Consider the following 23,425-nt stretch of genomic DNA (forward strand, 5'->3'; position numbering starts at 1 on the left):
GTACAGTTTCTATGGTTATAATTGAACTGAGATGACTTTTAAAGATTAAAAATTAAAATTTAAATCTTATTCTGAGAACTTAAAAAGCAAAAATTAGCATGGTGAAAACACGTTTTTTTGTGGTTTTTGTTTCTGTTTTTGTTTTTTTTGCTAGAATACGTCCTTGTGCAAACTTAAATTATGGGTAGGAATTATCTAAATAACTTATAGTTCTTTCCTTTTGTGAATCTTGAGATGCCACTGATAAATGGGATTATCAGAAAGCTTAATGTTTAGTAATGGAAGAACTTTGTACTACAGGTGCCAGAAATAGAAACATTGGCTACTATGAGAACCAATCACTGAGTTATAGTTTCCAAAACTATTGATGCTGCAGGCTGGATTTTTCAGTGCTTTAGAACTATTTCCTTGAATTTTTAAGAAACAAATCTTAGTTTTATGGTGCTGTTGCTTAGTTATCTCCTGTCATTAAATTGTAACAGTTGATGCAACACTTGTGACTTTCTGCTATAATGCAAATATTTATTTTTTAAATTTATAAAAATATGCCATGAAAACTGTTCAAATAATAAAGATTTATTGGTTTAATATTTAAATTTTCAGTGGTTCTCATAAGATTCAAAATTATTCAAGAAAAGTAATGTCTCAGGGAAGGTCTCTTAAATTTTGGATTGTTTCCATTTCCATCAAATTTGTCTTATCTTACAGAGGCCCCAAGTCTTATAGCTGTAACTCAAAAATCTAAAACAACTCTGAAAAAACTTGCTTATCTCATTTTGCAGCAAAACCCGATCTGAATTGTTGAGGCTATTTATGGCAGGTATCAAATGGGACTTTTTGTACATTTTATTGTGGCAATATTAATGTGTTTATTGTTTTATTTACATGCTGCCTCCAACCCATAATTCCAAAATGCAAATGAGCCCAGGATTTTTGGAGAAGAGATTGTGGACTTGTACTTTTCAGTAGTTTAATATAAAAACTTCTCGTGGTTATAGGTGTCTTTTTATGAAGATAGAAGCCTTAAAAACAATATTTTCACCTAAGATAATGTTCCTCAAAATTGCATTCTTCCCTCTGAAAATCATTCCATGTACCTGATATCATACAGTTTCCCTGTGCATCTATTACTTGAGGGTAGTGATTATTCATATCAAAAACATATATGCTGTGAAGCTGATCTGTGAAATAGCCACTTAGGAGCAATAGATAGAATTCATTGAACAAATACACACACACACACACACACACTTGCACTGGGGGAGGGAGGGTCCCTCAGCCTGGCCTGCACCCTCTCAGAGTCCAGGACCCCTTGCTCCTTAGTGCTGCCGTGGAGGCAGGAGAGGCTCCCACCACCACCATTACGCTCGCCAGCCGTGAGTCCGGCTTCTGGCTTGGTGGCACTCTTCCTGTGGGAGCGCATTGACCACCAGGGGCAGCTCCTGCCCCCGGGTGGTCAGTGCACATCATTGCAACCAGTCATTCTGGTCGTTCCACTGTAACAGTTGCTTAGGCTTTTATATAGACTAGAGGCCCAGTGAACGAAATTCGTGCATTCGAAGGTGTCCCTCAGCCCAGCTTGCGCCCTCTCTCAGTCCAGGACCCCTCCTTACTGCCCATAGTGGAGGCGGGAGAGGCTCCACCACCACCTCTGCACTCACCAGCTGTGAGCCTGGCGTCTGCCCCCTGGTAGTCAGTGCATGTCATACTGACAGATTGTTCTGCCGTTCAGTCGATTTCCATATTAGGGTTTTATTATATAGGATTTTAAAATATATTTTTATTGATCTCAGAGAGGGAGGAAGAGAGATGGAAACATCAGTGATGAGAATCACTGGCCAGCCGCCTCCTGCATGCCCCACACTGGGGATCGAGCCTGCAACCTGGGCATGTGCCCTTGACTGGAATCAAACCCGAGATCCTTCAGTCCACTAGCTGGCGCGCTCTTCATTGAGCCAAACCAGCTAGGGCTTGAACAAATATTTTAACAAGGACACCTGACATCTTATCTGGGAACACAACTCTACAAGCTTAATTTGGGTAAGTCTGATATTCTTTTCCTGTTTCTGCAGACATACAGTAACATTAACATGGATATTCATGGTAGAAAATTAAAATACCACTGACAGTTTTTCAAATTTCCGTTTTAAAACTAAAACAAAAAATACTGTGAGCTTCATAGACCAGTAGGAAAATGGCAGAGACCGAGTTCACTAAATTTTAAGGACCATGATTATAGAGGTGACTAAACTTTAAAATTTTTGTAGCTCCTAACTTTAGTAATTTTAACCAATACCCATTGTTCAGACTGATTGGCAGTAGAACCAAGATACACCTTTAAATTGGCATGAAATAAAACCAGAATGGAGATTGTTAAACTGAGACCTAAATCAAAAATCCCAGCCTTCTCAAAGGTTTCCTCATAAAGACCATTCATTGGGGTTCGTTTCTACTAATAGATTTTTTTCACCTTTCTGAATAATTTCCCTGCATTTAGTTTAACAAAAGATCCTAAATCAAAGTATATGTGCAGGGCAGTCTTCCCCTGAAGAGGCAAGGGGGACACATTCTTGTTCTCAGCCTCTTCCCATTCGGCAACCTCTTTCATACTTTGGCCATCCATACTCATGCTAGTTTTCTCCTTTGGCTAAAGAAGTCACTCTTATTTCCTTGGCTCCCCACCTTTGTTATTGCCAACTGAACTATTTCTAGCGATAAATTGGGAAGAGTCTGCCTGTTTTGTGTAAGCTGGCTTTCCCTATTAGACCATCCCCTGGGGAGTATTCCTTCCCTTTCTCAACTCTTGCTATACTTTTCAATCACTTGGGGGTACTTTTTCATACTGTGCACAAGCCCCACCTATGCCAATTAAATCTTACCTCTAAGAGATGACGCCGAGTAATTTCCAGGTGAGAGCCACTCAAAATAGGGGAAATAGACCCTTTCTCCATATTTCTGCTAACATCTAGCTTGAGTTTAACACTCAGACTTTGTTCATCATATCTGAAGGGAGAGGTCCTAGTGTGCTTACCACACCCACCTTTTAGATTACAGGTGTAGGAGCTGAGGTTTCAAATAACCATATACTTAAGTAGATGATGTAAAGCACCATTGATTGAAGGCACATACACCATCCTATATCATGAAGAGCTAATATGCTAATTAGACCAAGCAGACAGGATGACCTTCCTGATGAAGCTGGGGCTGTGAGGGCTGGCCAAGGCTGCGAGGGGCAGCCGGGGCTGTAAGAGCTGAGCCCCTTGCACTAATTTCATGCATCAGGCTTTTAGTCCTATATAATAAAAGCCTAATATGCTAAGTGTCCAGTCCATTCAATAACCAAAGTGTAATATGCTAATAATATGCTAAGGCCACTCAACCACTCACTATGACATGCACAGAGCCAGTTTCAGCCTGATTTTATAACATCTAAGGATGGGATTTAGCGGGTAATTTTTCTCGTACAAGTAGGATGTATCAGGGCAGAGTATTTGGTATTTTTTTAAAAATTCACTTCAAAAGTTTGCTGGGGAGAAAAGCAGACCTGAGAGCAAGAAACGGCAGTCAAGGTTTTATATATTTTTAAGGGGTGTGTGTATTCCTGGCCTCCTAAATAGTAATACTTTGTCCCTCAAGGACTTTAATGGACTAAGTAGGTTTTCAGGCCAGCCTTAAAAAATTCATACCCAGTGTGGTTTGATCTAGCACCAAGAAACTAACTTACACAGAAAACCTAGCTTTTCTAACGGGCTCTGGAATTCACTACAATTGCACCATTCCCTATTGCACCTCCCACCCCCCAAGTCTTTGTATGTCCAGTTTTCTTAGGCCCTGCCTTTCTTTCCCCTACATCTTACCTACTAAGGCCCCTATCCTATAATAGCTGAAATAATTGGTTTTGAAACTTTTGGTGATGCACTAATTGCTACAGTCAGTACTATCAGTGTTTGCTTAAATATTATTCTGGTTAGGTAGCTATAAATTGAATGAAGATATTTACTATGAAAAGAAAGCATCTAACATAGGCCTGAAAGCTGTTGAAACTGCAAGATTTTAAAGTTTTATAACTTAAACAATGTAAGTTAACGGGGGAAAAGGTCAAATGACAATTTTAATAGACTTTAAAACAGTGTACAAGTATAAAACACTGGTTTTGTATTTCAAAAGTTGGAAGATATCCAGTCATTAAACAGTCTACAAAACATATGCCAGTAGATTACATAAAAGACTATGTACAATATAAAAAGAGCTGAAAACAGTCTTCACTGTAAAAATAATTTAAAACAAAATTTTCAATTTAAAATATCATCTATAGCACAGATACATCATGCAAATGAAAAACTAAATATACTGCATTCTTTAGTGTAGCCAAATAAAATAGATTGAGACACCTTTTAGGTAGGGAAGTGGCCATTCAATAAAATTTTTTCTCTAGCAGTAATGGTCCTAGCTGGGTATTTTATGCTTAAAGAACAGCTATATTTCAAACCCTTTTTAAAAATTGTAATAAATACCAAAGCAACATAGGAATACTTTGTAATTTGGGAGTAATGTTGGGAAAAGTCTGGAAAATTGTTTAGTGTGCAACTTTATAAAGTATGAACTTTTTGAAAGGCTAGAAGCTTCTGCAGCTGAGAAAGTTGATCTCTAGTTTTAAGGCAGGCTAAGCTTTTAAACAAAGACACAATAGGAATTAATTTCATTCACTAACTCTTCTGCTATTACAAGTTACATCATGTTCACCTCCATAGTACTAGGCTAGCAGTTTGGTGTTTATTACACCAAATACTCCCAACAGGAGACATGTATTTACTGGCCGAGTTATATATAATTAATATCTTATTACTTTGGAACCATAATCAGGGAACCTGTCACTCTCCTCATGTGTGGAAAAGCAGCAGTTCATAATATTACACTCTCCCCAAAGTTACCATTACTACAGATCATAAAGACTTGCATATTCACATCTTGGCAGTTTAATACTTGTGGAAAAGAATCAATGTAAGCTCTACCACAGTGATAGGTATTGAAACAACAATGGGAAATACTCTCAACACTAAGGGGGCCCAGGCAGGCACTATTGTTTCTACAGCAATTGAAACATTTCCAAAGCATTTATTTGTTTTACAGATTAGTTTTATAAGTCAATATAGACATTTCTACATGTCCACAGAAGTACAAAAGCCATCTTCATTTGAACAATACAACATTCCTGAAACTTTTAGCACCAAGTCTTACTTTAAAAAGCAAAGAAAACTGAGTGCTCTCCCATATATTGTTGACTTCCTTCTACTCACATTGCATGTTATGAGATTTTTAAAAAGTTAGCTGCCACAAGTTTTGGAAAATGCCAGTGTTTAAAAATAGGTAATTGTTTAATAAAGAAAAGTTTCGCAGAACAGAGATTTGAGGATTTCAAACTATTCAATGTTATAAAGAAATAGTAAATAAAAATGAAAATACCATTCTTTGGTCTAGGTAAGCTGTTCCCTTTACATTAACTTAACATTCCAATGGCTTTTTGAAAACTTTAAAATGCTGAAACTCACTAGGCAAAAATGTATAAACAAAAATTATATATACATATGGATGTATCATACAAATGAACCTTTAAAAGTCGACCAAGAGCAGGTTAAAGATACTTAGTACCTTTCTTTAAAAAAAAAAAATTAGTGTTAAGTGTACAAGTACAGAAATAAGGAAGTTAAAAATCTATGAAAAAAAAAATCTATTTTACCAGTCTATAAATATTAGATCTTTCTGGTTTCCTTTGTTCTATCATGTTCACAAGTAAACATTCATTTTGACATGCTAAAGGTTCCTAATGCTGGTGGAACAATTCCTGTACCTGGAAAAACTACTACATTATGATTTGTCTGATGGATAATTAATGTCTGTTGCTTCCTGTTTCATAGATATAGCTTCATTGACTGCCTCTTGATCACCTTCATCAGCTCCAAATTCAGTTCCTCCAGCTCTCTCATTAACATCAGGATCATCTTCTAAACCATTGTAAAACTCTTCAATCTCACTTTCATCCTCCAGGGGTTCTTCTAAACTTGGACTCTGGCAGGTTCCACTATCACTATTACTGCCACAAGAACTAGAGGGTAAGACATCATCTTCAGAGTCTGAATATACTTCAGCACCATGGAAAATGTAACGACTTGGTGGTAAAAACAGGTATTGATTACCTGAAATAGAGAAATAAAAGAGAAATAAGTTACTTAAGTCTGATTGGGCTGTCTGGAATAAGTGTAGGTTCCAGCTCTGCCTTTTACCTGAGTATCAATAATAGAAACTATTATTACTCTGATTTTCAAAAACAAGCTAGTACTGGGTATAAAACTTAGTTCTGCTACTCACCAGAGCTTTGTAAATTTGGGCAGTTATCTCTCTGCCTCAATTTCCTCATCTGGGAAAAAAATAATTTTAATAACGCTATGAAGTAAATTATGAAAAAACTAGAGGCCTGGTGCACAGATTTGTTCACTTGTGGGGAGGGGATGGATGGTCCCTCAACCCAGCCTGCACCATCCTCGGGGATCGGGCCTAAGCCAGCAGTCAGACATCCCTCTCACAGTCTGGGGCTCTCAGTCTGGGACCCATAGTTCCTTGCCACCCACCTGCAGCGGAGGCAGGAGAGGTTCCTGCCACGGCCACTACATTTACATTCGCCAGCCGTAAGCTGAGCAGCACTCTCCCTGTGGGAGTGCATTGACCACCAGGAGGCAGCTCCTGCGTTGAGCGTCAGCCCCCTTGGTGGTCAATGCACATCATAGCAACTGGTCGTTCCACCATTTGGTTGATTTGAATATTAGGGTCTTATTATATAGGATGTAGTGAACTGTGTTCAATAAAGACCCAAATCCTTAACTACTTAACTCCTTTGAATAGATTTGATGAGATGAAATGAAGTACCCAGCCTAATTGAATATAACTTCTCTAAAGCACATGTGCTTTCAAAGTATCTTTATTAAACATTTTCATGTACCTTTGCCTATTATAAACCTAAAAATAGTTTAATACGGCTTCACTACCTACTCAAAGTAGTCTGTAGACACTGGCATCACCTGAGTTTGTTACAAATTTTCAGGCCCAATACTTCCCACCTACTGAATCAGAATCAGTATATATAAGTCCTCACACACATTGAAGTGTGAGAGAGAACTGATCTAGCAATAGATTTTAACCTTTCTACCTCAACTCCCTCCCAAATTTGTACTGACAGTATGAGATTTGACCTATGGTAAGAAGAGTTCCCTCTCCCCCCTAAGTCATGGACCCCAGGTCAAAAGCACCTCCTCTAAGATGTTCTACTCTTAAGAGCATTAATTTGCATCTATGAATACTAATAAAGTTAAATGTCCCAACTTGGTCAGATTTAGTTTAGGTTTAGCTTCTTAAATTAGCATTTTTCACCAGATTTACTTGGATTTAAACATTGATTTCCAAAAATTAGAAAGTGACTTTACCTTGATTTTCTATGTGGCAAAAGGGGAGATGCTATTCCTTATCTTCTATCTATATAAAACCCTAATATGCAAATAGACCGAATGGCAGAACCGAACTGGTTGCCATGACATGTGCTGACCACCAGAGAGCCCACGCAGAACATGGCAGGCTTTGGCAGCAGGAGTGCAGAACATGGCGGGTGTTGGCCGCAGCGGGATGGTGGAGCAGGTAAGTGGGGGCACCAGACCAAGACGGGGTGCTGGTCGCTGTCATCGGGGCGAGCCTCTGGTGGTTACTGAAAATTCTTTGCTCCTGCACGCCGCGGTCCCGCCCAGTGCTCATGCCTACTGCCAGTGCCAGAGCCACTGCTGGCACTGGCCCCGCTCATACCCTGCTGCCAGCGCTGTCCGAGTGTGGGAGTGGGGCTGGCCGATGGGACCAGGGGTCGCGGCGGGAGGAACCGAGCAGGATGCAGAGGATGGGCCGAGACCCACCCCTGTGCCCACCACAGCCTCAAGGCCCCCAGTTCCTTTGAAGATGCACAAATTCGTGCACTGTGCCCCTAGTAATTAGTGGGGAAGAATCAGATGCTTTCTAGATCTAACACAACACAGCATAGTGATTAAAGGGCAAGCTCTGGGGATATGCCTGGAATACAATCTTGGTTCTTCCAAATCCTAGTTGTTACCTTGCATGGGGTATTTAACCTCTATAGTTCTCAAGATTTCCCACCTGTAACAGAGATGTAATAATAGTTCCTACGTCATTAGATTGAAGTCAGATATTGTGTGTAAAGCAGCTAACCCACAGTAAGCACTGAATCTCAGTCATTTCTACCAACGAAATCTCTCACCTGACATGGCAGAGCACTCAATATTTCCCAATTTTCTTCTCAAGTTATTGCTTCTTATTCCCTAGAGTAACACAAGGTACTAAGCATACTTCAAACACTTTCTTCCCCGTATTATGTAAAATACCAATGTTTATCTTTCTCTAGCTTGACTACTCAACTTTGCAATGTTACATTTAGCTACCCTATCAACAAACCTGCTAAAGTTGCTCATTTCTTGCAAATACTTGTTTAATTATATTTTCCAAAAATAGTTTCTTACCATCAAGCCGTTTACTAATCTGCTCCTTTGCAATCTTGGCTGGCCAGTACTTCCTCACTGTTTCAGCTACTGAAGTTCTTTCATTTTTCTCCCCAGTATTAGAGCTAATGTTCTTCAAATCGGGACTCTCCAACTGTTCAGTAACACTTTCAACGCTCCTAGTAGAAGTCTGGACTGCCTGTGATTTTTCTTCCATACAATCTTTTGATTCAGACACATCTGGGTCATCAATATTACTCTTCGTTGCATGGTCTAAAAGTGTGACAATCACCGAAGAATCTGGTGGTGAAGTTCTTTCTGGTGAACTGGAGCCTTCTGAAATATTAAGAGGTGTGGGTGGCAACTCTGACAAATGAGCCAGCTCTTTTTGTGTTCGTGGAGGTTTTTCAGTAATTTCTGAAAGCTTTATAGGGTTGCAGCAAAGTTTGGCATATTCACCACCTAACCTATGACACAATTCATTAATTATGACATCACAGTCTCCAAGAAGCTCCACGTCAAAATGCAGATGAGGCAAAGGTTCCCTATTAATTAATATCTGAGGCACTTCATGGGGTATGGAACCTAAAATAGGGCGAAAAATACAATTTAGAAAAAGAGAGATAAGCCAATAAAGCCATAACAAATGCACTATTGCAAAAATATAACATTCTCCCAATACCAAAAAATAACTGGCCACTTAACCAAGCCATTGTCATTTCATCAAGCTATCAAGGAAACCAATGAGTAATTAAACATCTTTCATAAAATTTCAGGTTCTGCTTCTGTCACCTGGTTACCTCTTAGCAATCTTTTTGGATTTTTTTTATTCTGTACCTCAATTTCCTTATCTATATAATGGAAATAACAGTACTTTTCTACAAAGTTGCAGTGAGGATTAAATGAGTTAATATATTTCAAGTGCATAGAAAAGTTCTTGGCACATAGCAAGTGATCATTCTTTTTATTGAAATAGCTCCTAATATAAAAAGTGTGAGGACTTCTGGTCAAGATGAGCTTGCCTCTTCCCATAATCACATCAAAATTACAACTAAATTACTGAGAATCACCTGTTAAGACTAGCTTAACAGAATTCCTATAGCTAAGGATATAAAGAAGCAACACAGACTGACAGGAGGGGCAGACAGAACAGGAAGATCCTAAGCCCAGGAGGGATATCTTGGCTGCTGAGCTGCCTTTGAGAAGCCAGGGATCCCAGCCCCAGATCAGGCTCCACAGCCCATGGCAGCAATGCTAATACCTGGCTGTGAAAATCAGCAGGGATCTGAGAATCACAAAAGCTTTGAGACAAAGGTACTGCCCTTTAAGCAGTGGTCTCCACCAACCTTTCGGACCTCACGGACCATCAGTCCGTGGACCACCAGTTGGCGAAGGCTGTAAGGACTCGTGCTCTAAGCTCCAGCACAGGCACCAGCTTGAAAAATGCCAGGGACAGTCCTAGCCGGTTTGGCTCAGTGGATAGAGCATAGGCCTGTGGACTGAAAAGTCCCTGGTTCGATTGCAGTCAAGGGCACATGCCCAGGTTGCAGGCTCGATCCCCAGTGTGGGGGGCGTGCACAAGGCAGCCGATCAATGATTCTCTCTCATCACTGATGTTTCTCTCTCCCCTACTCACTTCCATTCTGAAATCAAAAAATAAAATTAATTAAAAATGCCAGGGACGGCAAGAGAGAGAGAGAGGGATGGGGTCAACTTTCTCTGGGGATGGAAATACTCCTAGACACCATTGTTCCACTGAACTCACCTACCACCAGCCCAGTGCAGGCAGGTGCCAAATCTGTGCTTTCCTTGAACTTAACACTGTTCACCTGGCCCGGGTGATTCCCTGAGACGCAGCCCCACCCAGCTCCCTTGCCTGGCCAGAGCCTCTCCTACTTGCTTCTCCACACAAACAGCCTGCCTTCGCTGGCACTTCAGACTTTCCCCAAAACTCAGAAATCTCACACAGTGTTGGCTGGCCTCTGCTGGTGCTACAAACTCTCAAAGGTCCACAAACCTCACACAGTGCAGCAGCTGGCCTTGGCATGCACTGACGCTCCTGCCAAGCAGCCCCAAGCCCAGCACAAGTGTGCCCAGGCTCAGCGTGCATTCTAACTCCCATTCAGCGGCTGCACATCTGGCTAAGTGGTGGCGGCCAGTGTTTGTAACACAGCTCTAACTAAGCTACCACAAGCCTGACAAATGGCAGGTGCACTCGTCTCATCATAGTGCCACCAAAGGGTCCCAAGTCTGGCACAACTGGCAGCCAGCCTCGGTTCACAGCAGTGCCTCTCCCAAGCACCTCCACGCCCAGCACAAGTAGCAACCAACCATGATCACTCTGTAGATCTACCAAGCTGCCTCAAGACCAGCACAAGCCCCAGCTAACCTTGACCTGCACAGGAGTCCCTTCCACGAAGCTCCAGACCCAACACACCTGGTGGACAGCTTCAGACCAGAGCCCCATCCCATTCAGCTCCACAACTGATACACCCACTGGCACCAGAACCATGCTAAAGCAACTCATATTATTGTATTTCAAATATAATTGAAATTAAATTTTAAAAAGTGTGAAAATTCATACAATCCTCCACTATTATATACCTGTGTCTTACATTTTTTAAATGCACCTTTACTGCCTATCTACCAATGCACTATTATACTGCCCCCCCAGCAGGCTTTTAAGAATGTTTCTGCCTAGCACGGGCCAGGTAGCTCAGTTGGTTAGAGCATCATCCCAATATGCCAAGACTGCGGGCCTGATTCCCGGATCAGGGCACATACAAGAATTAACCAGTGGTCCAGTTGGTGTGGCTCAGTGGTTGATCTCGACTTATGAACTAGGAGGTCACAGTTTGATTCCTGGTCAGAGCACATGCCCAGGTTGTGGGCTGGATCCCCGGTGTGGGGCATGAGAGGGCAGTCAATTAATGATTCTCAACATTGATGTTTCTCTCTCTCTCTCTCTCCCCCTCTCCCTTCCTATCTGAAATCAATGAAAACATTTTTTTTAAAAAATCAACCAATGAATGCATAAATAAGTGGAACAACCAACCAGTGTTTCTCTCAAGTCAATTTTTTAAAAGAAAGTCTCTGCCTTGCCTTTGAGAAAAAAAACTCAAAAATAAAGGCGCTTATTTATACATTAAATTTTTGTGTTTTATTTAATTACAAATTGTCCTATATTCTAACAATAGGATTTCTCAGTTATGTAGGGAAGACAATCATACTGCTAAAAGCAACTACATATAGGGTAAGAAAAGATATAGAATTAGAGTTTAAATCCTTGTTTCTTCCAACTATTTACTCTGGCTGCCTATTTGATTGCTGGTTATAGGGATCTAATTTAATTCTCTGATTAAGGGTTTGATATTCTCTCTCCTTCTCCTTCATTTTTTAGGGCATACCTGATGCTACTGAGTTAGTATCCCTTTATCTTCCCCCTCTCCCTTGCTTCTTCACTAGAGGGAGGAAAAGGTAGTATGAGAGCATGTGTCCCTGACAGTAATAGGGACTTTAATTGTATTTGAGCATTTTTATATACACAAAACACCCTTATGGATAAAGTAAATCCACATGATTATGACAAGGCATGATTATTATTCATACAAAAACAAGCCAATTCTTTTGACTTCCCAAATTCTATCTTACATAATGTTATACTTTTATCAAGCTAAAAATTTTAATTTAATTTGAACTGTTTCCCTTTGTCTAAATTGTTTATGTACATTAGAACCTGACATTATTTCTGTTTTTACATCCATCTCATCTCCCCTGCTCACAAGTCAGATTAACATGAACAGAATGTCACCTAAAAAATAAAGTTTGGTTCTTCATCACTCTTTAACCAGAAACAGAATAAGATCACTAGAGTAGATTGTACTGTACAGACTCATAACCCATGGCAATATATAAGGAAATATTCTCTAAAAATCATCACCAACTTACTTGGAATTAGTGCTACTGGTCTTACTTTCAGGGAAGACCCAATAACAATGAGGAGATCAACTTCATCTTTGTCATACTTCATGGCTCTATGAAATTGTTCTGGTAAATTTTCACCAAAAAAGACAATCTCTGGTTTCATAATAGCAAGTGGTTCATCAGCTGGGCACCTAGGACATCGAGGAACCACCTGCATGTTTCAGATTTTTGGTTGAGGTGGGGAAGAGAAGGGAAAGGCCAACTTAGAAACAGTCAATATTTCCACAGTTGCCAAGAATTCATTTCAGAATCAACAAAGAAAACAGAAAAGTTGTGGATTAATAGGGAAATTGGGTACAACCTAAACATCAATCTCAATTGTCACAATTTAACATAAACTGAAATACAATGTTGCTATTATCTGTGTATACTATTATACATCTGTACAAACCTACATTTGATATTCAAGGGTTTATTGTACAGTAAAAGAAAAAACCAGCATGTGTATATATGTATGTACACACACATATACACAACCCACACACACAGATTTAATCCTTTTAAAAAGAATAAGTTTTGTCCGACCAGCGTATTTCATAGGTGACTGAGCGTCGACCTATGAATCAGAAGGTCACAGTTTGATTCCTGGTCAGGGCACATGCCTGGGTTGCGGGCTCAATCCCCAGTGTGGGGCGTGCAGAAGGCCGCCAATCAATGATGCTCTCTCATCATTAATGTTTCTATCTCTCTCTTCCTCTCCCTTCTCTGAAATCAATAAAAACAAAATAAAATAAACAAGAGTAAGTTTGTAGGATACAATGATTCTGCCCTGGCCATGTAGCTGAGTTGGTTAAAGAGTCGCCCTCATAAGCCTCAGTTACAAGTTCAATCCCCAGTTAGGGCACATACAAGAATGAACCAATGAATGCATAAATAAGTGGAACACAAATCGATTTTTCTCTCTCTCTCAAAATCAGTAAGTAAAAAAGATACAGCCATAGCTGGTTTAGCTCAGTGGATAGAGCGTTGGCTTGTGAATGAAGGATCCCGAGTTCGAGTCCTATCAAGGGCACGTGCTTGGGTTGTGGGCTCGATCCCCAGTGGGGGGCGTGCAGGAGGCAGCCAATCAATGATGCTCTCTCATCGTTGATGTTTCTGTCTCTCCCTCTCCCTTCCTCTCTAGAATCAATAAAAATATATTTGAATATCATTTAAAAAATAAAAACAAAAAAGATACAATGATTCCATTTTAATATACTATCCTCCTAAGTATATATGCTTATATATGCAGGTAAATGAATAGAATTTTTATTTCTGGATGGTTTTTATTCTTTGCCATATTTTCTTGTAGTATTTTGGCAGTGAGCATATATGAAATACCTTTTACAATAAATTTTTTAATGTTTAAAGAATTACCACCTTAATTTAAAATTCTGAGTCTGATAGGCACTACAAAGGAAGAGTAAGAAGAAAAACTAATATAGCAACACCTCACTTATGATCTGGGTTTTTATTTTAGTCTTTGATATCAAGGAGCCAATTTCATCACTTTAGACATCATGGACCAATGTTTTCAACTTAAGGTACTGAATGGTTCTTGTGTATTTCACCAGAATTCCCAATGGTAATACTCTCTTCCTAGATCTTTTTGTACCACACAAATATTTCAGGGGGGAAAGACAAAAACGGTTTGGGAGGCAAAAGAAGAAACAGATTAGGCCAGTGTGTCTCAATGGTTGAGTGTCAGGACATATGCCCGGGTTGTGGGCTCCAACCCTGGTAGGGGACGTGCAGGAGGCAGCCTATCAATGATATTTTCATCATTGATGTTTCTCTCTCTCCATTTCTCTATGAAATCAATAAAATTAAAAAAAAAAAAAAAAAAAGATCAGAAACATGCACAATTCCTAAAATACGGGTGATAAATTACCTGATTAAAAATATCTCCTCGTACAGCTTCACAGTCAACTTTGTATTTACAAATCAGGCAAGATGCTGTTGCAAATGAACCTAAAAAATACAACATGCATGTTTTATTAATGAAATGTTTCCATTTATTAAGCATACTACAAAGGTTAATATGTTAAAATTTTAAAAGATTCCATGGGAAAATCTAGGGTATGAGTAATTAAAATACTTATATAGTACTAGGGGCCCGGTGCACGAAATTCGTGCACTGGGTGTGTGTGTGTGTGGGGGGAAGAGTGTCCCTCAGCCCAGCCTGCCCCCTCTCACATACTGGGAGCCCTCAGGCGTTGACCCCCATCACCCTCCAATCGCAGGATCGGCCCCTTGCCCAGGCCTGACGCCTCTGGCCTAGGCGTCCGGCCCGGGCAGCGAGGACCCGCAGCTACAGCAGCCCCGTGATGGTGGGCTTTGCTTTAGGCCCAGGCAAGGGACCCCTAGCTCCTGGGACTGCCAGCTTCGACCGTGCCCAGCTCCCATCGCTGGCTCCACCCCTACCTTCCTGCTATCACTGGCCAGGGCGGAAAAGGCACCTGATTCTCCGATCATGGCTGGGGGGCAGGGCAAAGGCGGCCCCAGGGCCGCCTTTGCCCTGCCCCCCAGCTCTTAGCTCCCCGCTGGGTTTCCGATCACTGTCAGTGGCAGGGGGCTTCTTCCTGCTTTCCCTTTCGCCTCCCTGCATTGTGCCTACATATGCAAATTAACCGCCATCTTGTTGGCAGTTAACTGCCAATCTTAGTTGGCAGTTAACTGCCAATCTTAGTTGGTAGTTAATTTGCATATAGCCCTGATTAGCCAATGAAAAGGGTAGCTCGTATGCCAATTACCATTTTTCTCTTTTATTAGTGTAGAAAGTAAGGAGAGAATCCAATCCTCATTGCTGAGATGTTGATACAATGATGACTCCCCTAAAGCTACTCTTTTCAATACAATAAACCAACTCTTCCAGGGCTAAAACGCTACAGAGTTGGAAGATTACAACTGTACAGTATTACTTTAGCCTAATAGTTGTTTTAAAAACAATTCAGATACATAATGTTCTGTTCATACTTGTTATACTAGATGGAAATTTCTAAATACTGTTCATCAGAACTACCCAGTTCCTTTGGTTTCATAATCTAAAGATGTCTCTTCATACTTAGCTATATTACGTTTGTAATTTTAAAAAGGTTACTTAAAAGAATGTAATGGAATGCAACTGCTACATATTCTGAAACCCAAAAGCACATTGATTTCTCATGTTTTGTGTGTCAAAGCCAATCCTTCCAGTTTCATGGGTTTTTTGCATTCCACTTTTCTTATTTTATCTACAACTGGTCAGAGAGCATGAGTAAATAATAAAGCTCTATCTCCATTCCTGGATGGCAGCCTACTTTCTAATCCTAATTTTTCCTAGGATTAACAAAACTAAATAACAGAAAGCAATTCTGAAGTTTACTAACCATGACACTGAATTATCCTTTGGATTCCTGCAACCTGTTCCAGTGTATCTATGTTCTGAGTATAGTTGCGAAGTAGTTTTCCTTCCTTATCCGACAATGCTATGAATTTGTGACAGAGAGATGGCTGGAATTGTCCAGGATATATTTCCTATATAAGGCAAAAGGCAAAAAAAACATTACATTTAAGAAATAAGTATAACAGATATCACATATTTAGGTTTAATAACAAAAAAACTACCAATGTTAATGCCCCATGTATAAGTAATTTAAAAACTACATGAGCATCTCAAAGCATCTAGATGGGTACAACACACACCTACAAAAGGATTGTTGCTGTTATATGTATAAAACTCAGCAATTAGTGAACTTGGCCCCTTGAAAAGGATAAAGATGACCCATAAACATCTCTAATAAATGTTAACAGATATTTTAATAAAAATCAGAAGAAATACACACCTTAGAACATAACTAACTTTTGTTGGCTGCAAATTCAGTTGTTGTTTTAAAGCAAAAGGGGGAATAGTTTAAATTGAAATTAAAGATATCAAAGGTATGGTGACTTCTTTTTTAAAAACATAAGAATATTAAAATTTTCTTATTCATCATTCATTATAAATATAAACCTGTTGGAAGTTTAAAGCTAAAGTTTTAATTCCTTACCAAAATTGTTTTCCTTCCACTGCACAGGCACATACTGGTATAGTATAGAGTTGCTCATGAATGCTGAGTTGCTGGATTTTGTGTGTGTGTTTTTCCCCCCAAATAATGCTTCAATGCTGTTTCTTCTTTAAAAACAAAGAATTCAGATATACACATGGCAAAAAGATCAGAGAAAAATTATCAATTTTGGTCCTCTCAACTTTTGACAGTGTTTATATTTCATTTAGTAAGTGACTATGGCAAAGGAAGTTTCTTCATTATAGTAGTGCTACCTTCTACTTCCTTACCATTCATTACAGCCTCTAACCTATTACAATGGTAGCAAAAAACTAGACACAACCATATGTCCATCAATAGGGGACCGGTTGTAGATATGTGGTACCATCCATAATAGTGGAATATGCAGCCATTAAAATTAATAGGAGGTTTAGATGCACTGACCTGGAAGATGGTTCATGACATACATGAAAAAAGCAAGTTAGTCACTGGTGTGTTTTGTTTTTATTGTTTTGTTATTAAGCAAAAATGGAAATAATATGCACATGCATATAGATATGTTCATAAAAACATCAAGTCAGGAAGGATTCAAACAAGCTATAAACAGATGGGGAACTTTCACTTCTGATATTATACAAAAATGTTGAATAAGATTATAGATGACTACTTTTAACCTATTTAATATTTCAATTTAAAAAAAAAACTATCTACAGGTATATCTTTCGGGTAAAATTAATAAGTAAAATCTTATAACTGTCACATACAGGTCCATATGCTGCTGAAAATGGTATACAAAAATCCAAAAATTTTCCTCACATTCAAATTTTTGTCATGAATTTCATGGACAACTTTGCAATTTACAAAATAGACAATGCACATATAGAAAGAAGTAACAAGTGAAGAGCTTAATAAAGCTAATGTTTATAAAAAATTTAAAGCAACATTGTGTTCTAGATCAGTGGGTTGTGCTATACTAACCACTGTTTTAGCTACGAGATGCTTTGTTCTAGTACATTCATATTTACATGTAGAGGCTTAAACATAATTGTATTTTATTAAAGCTCCCTCTGTAAATAGCTGTTAGAGTGTTTTAATAAATATTGGAATATGCTAGGCAACAAATAAAATAACATCTAAAGTAGGAAGAAAAGTGATAACAGCATGCCAAACAAAATAAGAACAAATGACCTCCAAAGCAGGGTCAGGGAGTAAGAGTGCCAAGACTCCAAGACTCCTGAAATGAACTTTTATGTGCCTTATCTTCCACCCCCTCTTTTAAAGGGGAGGGTAAGAAGCACAAAGATATGCAGACACTAGCTTCAGCTCTACACTTCAATTTCCCTTCATGTTCAAACCATAACAGTTCAAGGTAGTTTAGCCCTTAAAGTTAAAAATCAATTTCTATAGTTGGGAATCATTTATGAAGCTCTTTTTCATAATATTAAATTTTATGTGCTATGATTTGAAACTAACTTTGTCTATTTTCTTTCAAATATGTAGTGGACCATGTCTGAACATCCTCAAGTCCTATCAAGGAACCGATCATGTGGACTGGGCCAATCTGTTAGTGCCACAGGGATCCTCACAAATGAGAGAAAGCAGAGCCGGGACCAAAGGCTCAAAGCACTTTTTTAAAAAGACCTGTTGCTTCCATACACCTGTGTTTAGAAATATGCAAACACTTCCGTAATTGTCCAAAGGCAACCAATAGGGTCCAAATTAAAGCTTAGAACTACCTGCCATATTGAGGTTTCATGCAGAAATAATGGCTCTCCTCCAAAAATGATCTCTACTTGATTTCATCTAAAAATTTCTAGCAATATGAGTGAGACCCCAGTCAAAGGCAGGGATGTTAACAGCAACCCCTCAAAAATAAAAGGACTCATCAAAGTTTGAGATGCACTATTTGCTAATATCCATCTCCTCCTACAGAGCAGAGGGAGACAGTTAAATAGAGTTGGTAATAAACTAGAACCTAAAATCTCTTGCTGAAAAAAAAACACCACACACAAAAAACAACAAAACACACACATCGGTCCTGGTAAGAAAAATCTTCATAATTGCTTGTTTCATTCATTCCACAAAACCACACTTGATAGACTACTCAATATCTTACCTAATCAGCACTTACAAATTATTAGTCATCTGACAAATTCAACTGCCTTTTCTAAAAATCTGGTTCCCTGAGGAACTCAAGGTTCAGCAAACTTTTTCCAAACAAGGACAACAATTAGTAAATATTTAAGATTTCCATATGGTCTCTGTTGCAACCTCTCAATCTTCCAATATAGTGGAAAAGCACCTTAGACAATATGCAAATGAATGAACATAGCTGTATTCCAATAAAACTTTATTTACAGTCACCAACATTAGAATTTTCATGTTCATATGCCATGAAAAACTATTCTTTTCATTTTCCTCCTCCCATTTAAAAACTCTTAGCTCAAGGGCTCCATAAAAACAGGCAGTGGGCTACATTTGGACTGAGGCTATAGTTTGCCAATTCCTGTACTAACCTAACACAAGAGAATTTCAGTTAGTCGAGCTATCAGTTACCATTTAATGAGGTTTTAGTATGTACTAGACATAACGAACAATTTATTATAATGCTATAAACTAGGCTGAGGACTGAGTTTTTACATTTTAAAAGGTTGTACAAAAAAACAAAGAACATTTAATAAAGCTCCTATGGTGTCCACAAAGCAGACATTTACTACCTGACCCTATAAAGAAAAGATTTGTTGACCATACTGTAGGGTATATATCCCCATTTTGCAGATGAAAAAAACCAAAGCACAGAAGTCACTTGTCAAAAGTCACAAGAACCAGTAAGTAGCAGAGCTATCATTCAAACCCAGTTCTGATACCAAAGTGTGGCTCTTAACCACTACGCAATAATAACTTTTCTTTTTTTTTTTAATTTAAATTCTATGTTGTTGAAAGTATTACATGTCTAATAATACCTTTTCAATGTTTGATCTCTGTACCTCGTTTCATACTCTTTTTTTAGGCTAAGCATCATTTCTGTTAGGTACTGCTAACTAGTCTAAATCTAAGATCAGTCTAGTAAGTACACTTCATTTTGCACATCTTCATGGGATTACTGAAGGTTGGAATTCCAATCACCTTATAACATAAAAACATTCTTCAAGAATACATAATGTTCCCAAAAATCAGTAAAAGAAAAAACATCCCACTGGGAAAAAAAATGCCTAAGAACAATCAAATGATTCAAGGATATACACATGGCCAGTTGTAGAAAGCAATCATTCACACTAATAAACTAAAACAGAACACTGATGAGAAAAAATGCCCATTTTTTTCTATTCAACTAATAGTTTTAACTTCCTGAAAAACTTGAGATGTACATTAATAAAAGATTGATTAAATATATTGTGGTACAACTATAAAATACTCTACAGGCCTTTTCTTAAAAATAAGTTATTTCTGTTAAGTGCCATTATGAAACTATTTCTAAGAGTATTATGTGTATGGGGGGGGGGGTGGAAGCAAGGTTAGAGAAATGGGTGTATAATTGTTAGTAATCATTTTCAAAGTATTACTAGAAACTTAAAATAATACTCCTCCCATACACACACACACACACACACACACACACACACACACTCTCTCTCTCTCTCTCTCTCTCTCTCTCTCTCTTACTCATTTTCTCCTGGAAGGCCCAAGAAAATACAGTAACCTTTGAAGAAAGACATTCAAGATAGGGAAACTAAAGGGAGGCCAACTAATGTTTACATACTGTACTGTTTGGATTTCTTTGTAAATCATATTCAACACACACACACACACACACACACACACACACTTTATTTAAAAAAGTATTTTAATGCCAATAATGTACTGCAGAGAATTTAAGGGAGTGGGCAGGGGCATGTTAAATCAGCCTTCTCATGCACTTCTTCTGACGGGAATGTATTTTATTCAACCTTCACAGATAGCAATACAGCAAAATGTATCAGGAGCCTTGGCAATTTCCTTTTTAGGAGTTTATCCTAAGAACACTGGAAACACACCAAAAAGGATAATCAAAGCAACCCTACTTGTGATAACAGAAAGTAGAGAACATTCAAACATACACTTGCAGGATTAGTTCATTACATTACTTGATGAACATTATGACGACTATAAAGTATTCAAGTGTCGGACACAAAAAATTCATTAAGTAGGAAATACTACAAATACAAATCAGTAGGAAAAAGAGCCCATTTTTATAATAAAAATGTAATATATACCTAGCTATAATACTTTATGCCTATGTTTATACATCTGTAATCCATATACACATAAGTATTAATATATTGTTTTCAGATAAATGGGACTGAGGCTATTTTTTTATGCATGCATGCATTTTTTGATTTTTAGGTAATGAACTGGTTTTAAGAGTCTTTAACTTTTATAACTACATAATCTGGTATGTTAGAACATTATCAATTAAGTGAGAATTTATTGAATAAATATAAAGATACATTTTTTTTTGGAATTAAGTCAAGTTCAGTTCACATTTTCACATTTCCATCCTCTACTTCTTCTTGAGTTTTAATCACTTTAATGGAAAAAACATTCACTGAATTCTATACAGGTTAGCAAATACACTCTGGACAGTCTTAAAAAAAACTTATTTTATCCATGTTCAGTTTCACCTTTACTGACTAACCTACTCAATTTTATCAGCATCAGTCAATTATTCTAGACTCCTGAGAGCTCTGATACAAGACGATAATGGTTCAGGACATGGCTATGTAGCTTTATGTTGGCCTTAATTGTTCTTGTGTGAATTTCAAAGTGGTAACACAGCTAGGCACACTGTAACACAATGGTGCTCAAACGGGGAAGATTTTGCAGGGAACACTTGGCAATGTATGGAGGCATTTCTGAATGTCAACACTGGGAGTGGGGAGTGTTAACAGTATTTAGTGGGAAGAGGGATGCTGCTAAATACCCTATAATTCACAGGGCATCTCCTCACAGCAAAGAATTACCCACTCCAAAATGTCAATGGATTGAAATCTGCTTTAATGGGCCAGTAACTTCTTTAAACACACCTCTCCATTACTTGGAATTTCCAGTCTAAATGAAATCTAAGTTTCTTCTCAATAATTATATACAATCAATGGCTTGATGCATTAAGGAAATTCTTTCCTTCCAAAAATTCACCAATAATAACATAACTTCATATTACATTCATTTTCTCTCACAACTAGCAAAAACCATAAACCATTTAACAAACTTTCTGCTTACTTATAGCAACTGGTAGAAAAATTTAGGTTATTAGTGTTTTAGTCACATATTTCATGAACCTAGTAAAATAAAACAATATTTGTATACCCTCTCCTTCCTCCATTTTTGGATACTATGCTTTGTTCCTTGTTCTTAACATTTCTCCTTAACCTTTTCCCCAATTATTTATTTTTAGACCCAATGTTAACTCAGCCTCTTCTACCTATTACTATTTTAAGTGCTGCTTCAGCAACTAAAAGCTTTCTTTTAGGCAGTTCATAATGGGAGAATTAAAGTGCAACAGTTCTATATGAATAGTAGTTATAAAGGTTAATTATTTAGCTTTTAACAAAACTTAAATGAAAGCTCACAAAAAATAATCAAGCAAAATTAAGTTTATATGAACAATACTTTATAAATGAACTTAATTTTTTTCATTTTATTAACAATAAAAAATGCATAAAATCTTAAAACTTTTATATTAAAGTGAAAAAATACCACCCCTCCAACCCTTTCTTCTCCCAGATGGTATATAACCTAAACACAGTGGTTAAGAACACTGTAACACGTTGTTCTTTTCTCTTATGTACTGTCTAGATTTCTATTAAGCACACTTTTTTAATTTCTTATACTTTGTGCTTATCATTATAATTCTGAATTGTTTCTATCAATTTTTACATGTCAAAGCTAGTTAAGCTACCAATGAATACCCAGTTTGTATATTAGACAACTAGGGTTACAAGCTTTCTCACCTTGCTATTTCTATTCTCAGTTATCACATTTTTCCAAGTGTCAGGTTACTACTTTACTAAGCAATTTAGCACATACTGAAGTGATGGGGGAGGGGGGGGTGGGAACTGACAAGTTAGTTTGGGCAATATGTTTTCTTTCCTTCCAGAACACAGAATTACAGCAAGTCTTACAAGCATTACATAAATGGATTCGTGAATCAAGCTTTAATAATGAGAAATAAGATCAAAGTAATTTCTAGTTACCTGCTGGCCTTCTATAAGTGTTCATTTCTGCTAACTACAACTGTTATATAATGCTAGTATCTTAGGTTCAATTCAAGAAACCTGTAACTAAGTGACATTTCATTGGTCTGCAAAATCATGCATTAGTACTACTAGCACCAGCGAAACAGTAAGTCTTCACTAATTCATAATCTTGTAATTAAGAAAACAGAATAATGTAAAGAAACTAACTTTATTTAAGTAATTCAATGTAAACCAGGTGTCAGTTCTTAAATTAAAAATTCTCTTAGCCTGAAAATTTCTCAAATTCAGTTTTCAGTTTTAGCAATTAAGTCATATTCAAAAAACTTAAATATAACTTCCACATTTTACTCTAATTCTTATTTATAACCACACTTGAATGAAACAAAAGACTATTTCTTTAAAAACAAGTCAACCAATTTAAACTCCATTTATTTTAAATTAGCAAAGCTTTTCCTATAGTTATGTAAATAGACAATATGGTTTGAAAGTACTGAGATTACCCCTTTAATTAAAATGTAGGTTCCGGGCGGGGTGGGGGTGGGAGGGGAGGTTGAGGGTTAATGGGGGGGATGAGGACACATTTGTAATACCTTAACTAATAAAAAAAAATGTAGGTTCCTTTAACTTCTAGATTCACTAAAAACTGTCACTAACA

The 23,425-nt window shown here is 37.9% G+C and overlaps 1 protein-coding gene across 4 annotated transcripts in view; it reads right to left on the bottom strand.

The window, feature by feature from the left end:
- Positions 1-4,093: 4,093 nt before the first annotated feature.
- The window catches only part of SIRT1 (sirtuin 1), a 28,042-nt gene continuing 8,710 nt past the window's right edge, over positions 4,094-23,425 (bottom strand). For 2 of the 4 annotated variants that reach the window (XM_059662571.1, XM_059662572.1), the window contains 5 exons: positions 15,878-16,025; positions 14,401-14,480; positions 12,495-12,681; positions 8,568-9,131; positions 4,094-6,194 (listed from right to left, as the gene is read on the bottom strand). In XM_059662571.1, the coding sequence (XP_059518554.1) occupies positions 5,866-6,194; positions 8,568-9,131; positions 12,495-12,681; positions 14,401-14,480; positions 15,878-16,025 (1,308 nt within the window). In that variant the 3' untranslated portion in view covers positions 4,094-5,865. Of the gene's footprint in view, positions 6,195-8,567; positions 9,132-12,494; positions 12,682-14,400; positions 14,481-15,877; positions 16,026-16,537; positions 16,663-23,425 lie in introns of all 4 variants that reach the window. The other 2 variants (XM_059662574.1, XM_059662575.1) reach the window with 2 other exon arrangements.

The sequence above is a fragment of the Myotis daubentonii genome, chromosome 13, assembly GCF_963259705.1.
Source record: "Myotis daubentonii chromosome 13, mMyoDau2.1, whole genome shotgun sequence".
NCBI lineage: Eukaryota > Metazoa > Chordata > Mammalia > Chiroptera > Vespertilionidae > Myotis > Myotis daubentonii.